This window comes from Oncorhynchus masou, chromosome 31 (assembly GCF_036934945.1).
Source record: "Oncorhynchus masou masou isolate Uvic2021 chromosome 31, UVic_Omas_1.1, whole genome shotgun sequence".
Taxonomy (NCBI): domain Eukaryota; kingdom Metazoa; phylum Chordata; class Actinopteri; order Salmoniformes; family Salmonidae; genus Oncorhynchus; species Oncorhynchus masou.
In genome coordinates this window covers 33,385,741-33,395,846 of record NC_088242.1, presented here as the reverse complement: position 1 = coordinate 33,395,846, position 10,106 = coordinate 33,385,741, and the positions used below count along the sequence as shown (strand labels likewise).

The 10,106-nt window shown below is 42.7% G+C and overlaps 1 protein-coding gene across 1 annotated transcript; it reads right to left on the bottom strand.

Annotated features, from left to right (window-relative positions):
• Positions 1 to 3,025: 3,025 nt before the first annotated feature.
• Positions 3,026 to 9,518, bottom strand: LOC135523834 (multiple inositol polyphosphate phosphatase 1-like). The gene is made up of 5 exons (XM_064950779.1): positions 8,599 to 9,518; positions 5,989 to 6,183; positions 4,756 to 4,853; positions 4,504 to 4,634; positions 3,026 to 4,118 (listed from the first exon to the last, which is right to left on the bottom strand). Exons 1-5 carry the CDS (start codon positions 9,188 to 9,190, stop codon positions 3,743 to 3,745), a joined length of 1,392 nt encoding a protein of 463 aa, XP_064806851.1. The 5' UTR covers positions 9,191 to 9,518; the 3' UTR covers positions 3,026 to 3,742.
• Positions 9,519 to 10,106: the final 588 nt, after the last annotated feature.

Genomic DNA, 10,106 nt, shown 5'->3' with positions numbered 1-10,106 from the left:
GCTCTGGGATGGGAGTAATAGTTTGCTGGCTGATGCATTCTAGGCTTTGGAATGAGGAGCTGAAGCTCCATCTGTGCTTCTCGGTCTTCCTTAGACACTTGGAGGAGGTGGGCCACTGTTGGGCCAAATGTCTGGCCAGGTGATATGGGTACACCTAGGAGTGGAACCTTCTCTTTGTTAGTGAGCTTGGACTGCGCTAACCATAGGTGGCGCCATGCAGCACAGTGTTGCTAAAGATTTCCCAACCATCTGAGTATTGCCTTGAAGGCATTGGATGAGCACGACTACATCCCGACCATCTGAGTATTGCACTGAAATCATTGGATGAGCAGTCCTACATCCCGACCATCTGAACATTGCCCTGAAGGCATTGGATGAGCAGGTCTACATCCCGACCATCTGAGTATTGCCCTGAAGGCATTGGATGAGCACGTCTACATCCCAACCATCTGAGCATTGCCCTGAAGGCATTGGATGAGCAGGTCTACATCCTGACCATCTGAGCATTGCCCTGAAAGCATTGGATGAGCACATCTACATCCCGACCATCTGAGTATTGCCTTGAAGACATTGGATGAGCACATCTGTAACTAAAGACAGTTATTTTATGGTCTCAGCATTGTAGTTTGCGGAGAGGCATTCCTGCAGCTCTTTCTGATAGTATCGCTGCTGAATTTCTAACCTAATCCTGGTGGCTGAATCAGTGCTCTTTTTTCTGCCTTGGAATCAGAGGAGGCTGGTGGGAGGAGCTATAGGAGGAAGTGCTCATTGTTATGGTATACTATACTACAACGCACGAAAGTCTTTGAACAACGGGATAGATGTCTCAGTCTTTGAAGAACTTAATCAAACTTGGATGCGGACACCATGGCAGTAGGTGCATGTTCCCCGTTGAGGTTCCTGCATGCCATCGCAAAGATTTCAGAGAAGGGCCTCCCGAGTGTCGCAGCGGTCTAAGGCACTGCAGCGTCACTACAGACCAGGGCTGTGTCGCAGCCGGCCACAACCAGGAGACCCATGAGGCGGCGCACAATTGGCCCAGCGTCGTCCGGGTTACTGGAGGGTTTGGCCGTCCGGGATATCCTTGTCCCATCACGCTCTAGCGACTCCTATGGTGGGCCCGGGCGCATGCACGCACACACACACAGTCGCCAGTTGTACGGTGTTTTCTCAGACACATTGGTGCAGCTGACTTCCGGGTTAAGCGAGCAGTGTGTCAAGAAACAGTGCGGCTTGGTAGGGTTGTGTTTGAGGACGCATGGCGTGACGACCTTCACCTCTCCATAGTCCATACGGGAGTTGCAGAGATGGGACAAGACTGTAACTACCAATTGGATATCACAAAAAAAGGGGTAAAAATAAGTAAATACACTTTCAGAGAATGATATTTTCTAGTTGACCGTCACTGCCAGGAAGGGAATGGACGATGCTAGAGCTGTGGTACAGAGCATCATCATCAGAGTGCTCATAGTCTGTGCCATAAGAGTGGGAGGCTCGTGGACAGTACGTCAGTGTCATCTGATTCAACAACCACACTCCGTTCAGAGGTAGGGGTTGGGTTTGGTACCAGCGGGGGAAGCCTGGCCAGAATGTGCTCGAGGCCAGACTCATTGGTTGCCATACAACAGTGACAATCTCCTTGTATCTCAGTCGAGATTTGTGCCCAGTTGAGGATGAGCGATGGCATTTATTGTGCAGTGACTTGGAGCGTTAGACTTGGAACGATCATTGACCTGTGTGGCAGACTCATCTGATGAGAATCCAGAGGCACCACCCCTAAAGCTCACGAGTCAAGAATTCAATGCTCTTGGTTAGAATTTCTGACAGTGAGTCCAAGAGCTGCTACCCTGTGCAGCCATTTGAGCATGTTCATTTCCCAAGCCAAGAATGCAAAGTGTGTGCCCATCTGACGCTGGGATTTGTTTTTCACGCTGTTGACATTTGTGAAACATCAGCCTGTGTACAGCACTGAATCAGTGTGCAACAAATAGATTTTCACATAAAAGAAGTCTGTTCCATGAAAAAAAACTACAAAAATATATATTTTCTTGTTCTGGTGTATGCTTCGATCGCTCTCGGTATCGGCTTCAGATCCTTTGAGAGAAAGTTAGATTTACCGTTGGCTCCGACCAGTCGTGCTTTGGAGTCGAGACTCCCGCCTAAATATGTATCAAGGTCCGGTTTCGAAACTCCCACTTATATGAAGCCACCTGACTGGCACAGTCAAGCTTGGACTGTCTCTTTCAAGCAAAGACCGGTAGCCTACATCACTGCTGAGCTCCTTGATCACAGCAATACTCCAAGCGAGGGAGTGGTAATGCTGGATCAACGGGCTGGTGTGGCAGTCAAGCGGGGACTGGCACGACACCGCGGGTCAACAAGCCCCAACAACAGGTACAACAAGCAAACTAGCTATGGTTGCTATGTATGGCTAACTTGGCTAGCTACAAGCAAACTTGAGGTAATAGGATAGACTCAAAGCTAACTAGCTAGCCAACACACAAGGATGGAAAATGCTTGACAAAAAGCAAAAATAGTTAGCTAGTATGGGCAGGCACAATAACGAGAGACGTGGGGAGATTGTAGATTAGATAACAAATAAACTACTTCAGCACCTCCGAGTCGTTGAAAAATCCGTAATTCTGTAGAAAGGTAATCTAAAGACTATTAATAGCAGTCTCGTAATGTAAAACACAAATGTGCAAGTGAAGAAAAGGCTGTAGGTCACGTTACACTGCCTTTTGCATTGATGTATCACGTGGGTTCAGTAAGGGTGTGCCGTAACAGTAAACATATTTAATATTCATCTCAATCAAATCGCGTGAAGGGGAAGGAGTTCCCATAGGTAATTTGCTGATCCGTTGCAAAATCGAAAGAAAACCATGTAATCAAGAGAACCCATGAATGGCATTTGATGCCATTTACAAATAACCACTGTCATGGAACATTTGAACCATATGACATAATTTACTGATTTTGAAATGGGTTGCTCAATTTGCATTTGATACAAAAGCAAATGTCAATCTCAAGGCATTTACTTTAATCTGAAATATTTCACAAACAAATCAAATGACAATGTAGAAAATAATTAAATAAAGCTAAGGTAACCCCAAATTAAAAGCTTATTGTTCAAAATGTATATTTTGTTCACAATGCAGTCCAATGATGTTTGAGTCCATATTTAAAAAAGGCAAACTTGAGCAAATGTTTCTGAAAATGAGTGCAAATATAAAATCAGCCCAAACAAAATGACTCATTACAGAGCAAAAAAAAGGTAACAAACAATTTCAAAGAGTTTCTCAGCAAGAAAACCCAACTCACTGCATCTATCCAGTGGCAGACGTTATATTCTACTCATTGTTTCTTTCTGCGTTTGGAAAATGCATACTGTATGAAAACACAAAAAGGCACCTGAAATCTGCAATATAATATAAATCAATATGAAACCGTGAAATAGCATAAATATAAAGCTCCCTCCTCTAAAAAAAAGTGAATTCAATTAAGACCCTGGATGACCCTAGAAAAGAAAGCAAGCATCATGATAACTTGTGCTAAAGTGACACCTGGAAAAAAAAGGGGGCCCAGTAAAAGCTCTGTGAAACCTGTTACTTCTAAAAAGATACCAGAAAAAAAGGAACTGGTTCAGACAAAACCTTTAAAACACCCTCTCTTGCATGACACAGACGTTGGAGTCATCAAACCCATGTATAGAAAGAGCCCTCCACCTTCACATGCCCCAAGCTCACAGCTCACAGTTTCTGTTGGGTCTGGACGGCTCGCACTCCTTCTCGAAATTGCAGCCGTGCAGCAACTCTCTGTAGGTCTTTCTGACCGTATTGTACAGAGGAGCCTGGTGGTTTATATCGGGGAATTTCAGAGGTGTCTCGTTGAGTAAGAACTGCAGCCGGAGGCCTTCACTGCAGTCATACAGCACAAAGACCAAGTTGGCTGCATACGGCACGATGCGGCTGGTGCGGAAGGTGCGGTCATGTTGCAGGTCAAAGTTGTCGGCGGTCAGGGGCGTCTTGTCTCTGAAAAAGCCCATGAGGGCCAACAGGGGCAGGAGGGTCTCGGCATGGCCCACCTGAATGGTCACAGCCTCAGATACATGCCCAAACCTGAACAGAAAAAAAAGGAGACGTAATCCACAATTCAAAAATCATGATGATAACCAGCCATACTTACTATGTTATTACAATGTTATACCTACTAAGGGAAGTGAGGTGAAATGCATCAGAGGGCAAAACAAAGGAGAAATGATCAATTGCCATGTAGCAGTTTACTTCAATGACTTTCCCCATTGTAGAGAGCCCATTTTTAAAACAGATGTAACAATTAATGGGAGAGAAAGTGATGGATATACCCTCAGGGACCCAATAGTTTTTCAATAACAAGCAAGGAGAGTGGCTTGATAACAATGATTGGCCTATTTAAGCACTTGTGTTTAAATTATACGATCATGGTAGTAAAAATGACTGTGGAATAACTTTACAACCAACTCACCTGAGCTCATGAGCAGCCTTATCAAGGCGATTGAACAGGTCATGAAAAAGAGCGCAACTGGACTTGCGGTTGATGTCATGACCATAGCCCCTCTTCCAGTACTGTTTCAGGTCATTTTTGTACTCCAGCACCTGAAAAGGCCCAGGTGATTGTGTTAATGAAAATGTGAAAGACCGGTTTGAACTGTACGACTGAACTGGGTTCTTCCTTGTTTATGAGGCAGAGGCAATAGCTTTCCCGCTGTGTACATACTTGGGCGTCAGTCTCATCAAACAGGTTGCACCAGGGGGAGTTCAAAGATTTGATGGCAAACTCGTATGAGCACAGGAAGAATGCAGCCTCCACCAGATCTGGTGAGAAAGAGGGGAGAATTATTGAATGAATTCAACTGACCTAAGAGGAAAGTTTCAACCGTAACATTATGAACTCCCTAAACTACACAAAGTGGCTACGATTTGGAACCAAGCAACAAGTCCAGTTGCACATCTATCACCCCAGTGTTCATTTGCTCAATTATAATTTCTTCGCTACTATTGGCCTATTTACTGCCTTACCTCCTTATGCCATTTGCACACACTATAGACTTTTTCTATTGTGTTATTGACTGTATGTTTGTTTATTCCTTGTGTAACTCTGTTGTTGTTTGTGTCGCACTGCTTTTTTTTTTAAATATATATTTTTTTATTTAACCTTTATTTAACCAGGTAGGCTAGTTGAGAACAAGTTCTCATTTGCAACTGCGACCTGGCCAAGATAAAGCTTAGCAGTGTGAACAGACAACACAGAGTTACACATGGAGTAAACAATTAACAAGTCAATAACACAGTACAAAAAAGGCGAGTCTATATACATTGTGTGCAAAAGGCATGAGGAGGTAGGCAAATAATTAAAATTTTGCAGATTAGCACTGGAGTGATAAATGATCAGATGGTCATGTACAGGTAGAGATACTGGTGTGCAAAAGAGCAGAAAAGTAAATAAATAAAAACAGTGTGGGGATGAGGTAGGTGAAAATGGGTGGGTTATTTACCAATAGACTATGTACAGCTGCAGCGATCGGTTAGCTGCTCAGATAGCACATGTTTGAAGTTAGTGAGGGAGATAAAAGTCTCCAACTTCAGGGATTTTTGCAATTCGTTCCAGTCACAGGCAGCAGAGTACTGGAACGAAAGGCGGCCAAATGAGGTGTTGGCTTTAGGGATGATCAGTGAGATACACCTGCTGGAGCGCGTGCTACGGATGGGTGTTGCCATCGTGACCAGTGAACTGAGATAAGGCGGAGCTTTACCTAGCATGGATTTGTAGATGACCTGGAGCCAGTGGGTCTGGCGACGAATATGTAGCGAGGGCCAGCCGACTAGAGCATACAAGTCGCAGTGGTGGGTGGTATAAGGTGCTTTATCTTGGCCAGTTCGCAGTTGTAAATGAGAACTTGTTCTCAACTGGCCTACCTGGTGAAATAAAGGTATAATAAAAAATAAAAACCTGGTGTGATGTGATTGTATGGAACTTGCAGTTGGGCAGCCATCTTCATCTGCACTATTTTCATCTCTGCTGAGGCCTTGAAGAGGTGGACCTCTTCGAGGGCAGTTTTGTTGTTCTCCACATCGTCAACAAATTTTTTGCACTGGTCAAAGAATCTCATCAACTCATCATTAATTTCGTGGCTGGGTCCAACTTCTGTAACAAGACAAAAAGAGAATACAATAAGTCCAAACATTGTGTATTATTGTTGCTGATCTCGGCCCCACCAGACTGTACTAATGGTGATCAGAAGTGCTTCATTTGTAAATCGATAGGTCCCGGAACACAGTGTGAGAGAGGGGGAGTTATGTGAGGGGCTCTGAGGTGCTGGATTCCATTGAGAGAAAAAGTTTCAAACACAATGTAGCAGCGCAGCAGACAGAGCAAACATATAGCAGGCTACTGTTACATGTTGGTGAAATGGACAGCACTCTCCAAGGTGCTGATTAATTCAACGCATTTTTATGGCCACATACTCGAGTAAAGCTGCGGGGCTTCTACAAGTCCGAATTTCTTATAGCCTAATTTTGTAGACAATGTACAGCAACATTTTTGACGTCACTGTAGAACACCCGCCATATGCATGAGCACACATACCCAGCTGTGGGGCTTGCAAGACCCCAATTTCATATAATTTTCAAGACATCAATGTAGCAGTAGATCAAATATCATAATATCAGAATATAACTTCAAATAAAATAAATCAATGTAGGCTACAGCAGGTTATACGTTTGTGTGTTCTTGAACTCCAAATTGCACCTGCTCCGAGCACTTTGTCAGTGGATGCACTGCAGGATTAGCAGTGCTGCGAGCTAAGGCATCGCCATCAGGAACAGTTTGCCCCTCACTCCTCTCCTCCGACACTGATAGTCCTCTGGCTGGTTCTGGGTTCGATTCACCATCTTTCTCTAGATTTCTGGACTTGAAAAATGTCCTCAAACTCGATTTGCCTTTACTTATCCATTTAAACTGTTTTGCCTTTCCCACATTTCAAATTCAGTAGGGAGATGACTAGCCTTGGCTATGTGATGTAATTACGTAGGGAACTCTTCACTAGCTGACCACCACTACCAAGATCTGTGTCAAGATCAGTTACTTACCCTACCGGCCCTCCCCATAACCTATGTACAAATAAGAGAGCAGAGCTGTGTTTGAATAACCATACTAACAAAGTTTGTAGTATATACTCATTAAGTAAGTAGTATAAGTTAATTTTAGTATACTGTAAACTAACGGCATCCTTTCAGTTAAGTGTACTTACGCTCCGCCTGTCTACCGGAAGTTGATGCTGTTGCTATGCAACTTCTTGCCACCATGTTAGCATAACAAATTACTAGCGAGACATCTTACGACTTCATTAACAATGTCCATTGAGAACGAACAACGACGATACCACTTAGCTAAGCATGACGTGAATAATCAATTCAATAAACGTTGGGTAGTTAGTTAAGATAGCATATAGTTAATAAACTGTAAATAAACTGTCGATTTATTAGTTGCCAAGTAACATTAGGTAGCTAGCTAACATACCGGTAAATACAAGCAACTGCTGTAATGATATGCTATGCGGTTCGTAAGGCTAAATTGTCAGCCAACATCACCTGTAACGTAACTTATTTGAAAAGTAATTTTAAAAAATTATTACATTGCTCAACCTTTATCATAATTAGTTAACTAATTTAACTTATGAACTTGTTGTACTTATATTTGTATCTGCTCTCGTCAGACTTTGGCTGCATATTTTCCACCATTTTCTTAAAATCTGAAAATGTTGTGAAGCCACGCTAATTTCTGAAGAATTGCATTATGGACCCTAAAAGCACAGAAAGTGTCCACTGTTGTATACTTCGAATTTTGCCGACTGTAGTAAGACATCCAGGAGCTTTTGGCATACTAACTTTATACAATGGTTGGGTATAATCCTGAATGCTGATTGGTTAAAACTGCATTCCAGACAGTGTCTATTCCACAAGTTACCACCTGCTATGACAAAAATGCCTATTTACTCTGTTCCATCTGCCTCATCAGCTCAGCCAGGCAATTTATAAACGTAACTATTAAAAACATCTAGACATTCTCACATTTCTTTTAGACTAACATTTACAGGGGCTTAACAACACCTTTGCCAATATACCCACCAAACACCAGCTTCTCGGGCATTATTACTTAAATGACCAATAAGCATACTACATACTAAATGTACATCACAAATGGTAGTTTTCGAACACAGCTCAAGTTTATGGCGCCGACAGACATGGCAGCTCTGCTTCTAGCTCATAAGCAACCTTTTAAGTATTTGTTTTTTTGTGTGGATTATTTATCACAAGCATGCGAAATTACGTCTGCTAAATGTGTGTACGTGACCAATAAAATTAGATTTAGAATCAGTGTGGCAGGATAGGATGAATACGCTAAAGGCTCACCGCGCTTTTACATTAACGTCTTTCTGGGAGCGGGAGAAAATAAAAAGCACTGGTGATCCGTGTTTGTGACTGAGTGTGATACCCCCAGGCCTATTTATAATTCAGATAATAAGAAAAAGACTAAACTAGGTTTACTCTACAAACTTACCTGTTACTTTCCAAAGGTTGAGTAGGCCTTCTTGGAAAGCGACAATGCTGTCCACGCATCTGTGTTTGGAGCTAGTGATGAAACGGATACGATGGCTCCTGAGGTTTTCCTCTGACATCAAAGATGGAAAGAATGTTGCCAACCTGACAGCCAGATGCCTATGGTCATCTCGCCCCTTTTCCACAAGCTTACCATCCATGTCTTCAGTGTACCACATTTCCCACTTGGTTTTTATTTCAGTCAGCCATTTATCGGTGTTCATTGCTTCGTTTAGAACAAGGTCGTAAAGCCGTTGCATCCTTTTGACATTTTTGGTCGTTGGATATCGTGTTCCATGCCGAATTATGGCGGTCACATGAACAGCATTGCAATCGGTACATCCCGGTTTTAAAAGGGATTTGTTTACAGAGAGGATGTCATTAATGAGATAGGGGTTTACTTCCTCATATCTGCCTTTCGTTCCGAAATAATTTGCAATCGCAGGTATGCTTGAATTAACGTTAGCATTTGCAACGGAGCAGTATGAAACCCGGGTCAAAGCTAGACTAAATGTCGTGAACAACAACGTTTGTTTAGATAACGCTGATGTCATTTCGTCAAATTAGTAGAGGTAGAAGCAATTGATACTTACAAACTACTAAACTAAGTTAGCTAGTACATTGCTGTCTGCTTTGTTTGTTGTTGTTTCGCTGCGAACTTTGAACTTGGCCAAAAAAAGTAGAGCTCCACAAGCAGGCCAACCGTATTAAATCCCTGCGTTTTCGTGTGGCAAGGGACCCACACTAAACTGCATGACTTAGTTATAATCTGTGTCGAAATTGGACATAAATCAAGATAATGAAACAAACAGTGTTCAGAGCTGTGGGATATCAAAATCAATCAAATATCGCAAACGCAGCTAGACCCAGTGGATTCAACATCATTTGGTTTCTATCAGAAAAATACCACTTCTCCCCAACAGAGGGCGACTGCTGAGCACGAGACATATTTTCTCTTATTTCCCGAGATTTGCGAAATGCCAGGATTGTATAGCACCGTAGCTATTCATCAGCAGAGCAGTAAGAAAATGAGAAATGGGCTTTGTATTAGTGAAATTGCTGAAAGAATTTCAGGTGCCGTGCACATTCCATCTTTCGGAGGCAAAGACTTCCATATCGGACGCCACACACGCGATTTCTTGGTCTGTTTGACTGCTCAGTTTCAAGCTAAATTCCAAATCTGTGTTGCGTGCAGACTGCTTCGTTAATAGATGTTGTAATGTTTAAGTACATTTACTGTCTATTTGAATACGCTATCATTATGCAGGAGCCTGTGGCTATCCATAGCTCATTAGAAATCTCCCAGGTGTACTTAATAGAGAGGACACCTTTCATCAACCACTCCTTACCTTCATTTTTAGGCTATAAAAATCCCCGGTGCAGCTGTGTCCATCTCCAGAGATAAATTGCACAGGTGCAGTGAAACATTCTAATGGAAGCTTGCACTTCTATATTGTTCTTGTTTTATAA

Coding starts and splice junctions, on each gene's coding strand:
- LOC135523834 (XM_064950779.1), bottom strand. CDS start 9,190: ATGACATCAGCGTTATCTAAACAAACGTTGTTGTTCACGACATTTAGT. Junction 6,184..8,598: donor CAACCTTTGGAAAGTAACAG/GTAAGTTTGTAG, acceptor GTCTTGTTACAG/AAGTTGGACCCAGCCACGAA. Junction 4,635..4,755: donor TTGATGAGACTGACGCCCAA/GTATGTACACAG, acceptor GGGCCTTTTCAG/GTGCTGGAGTACAAAAATGA.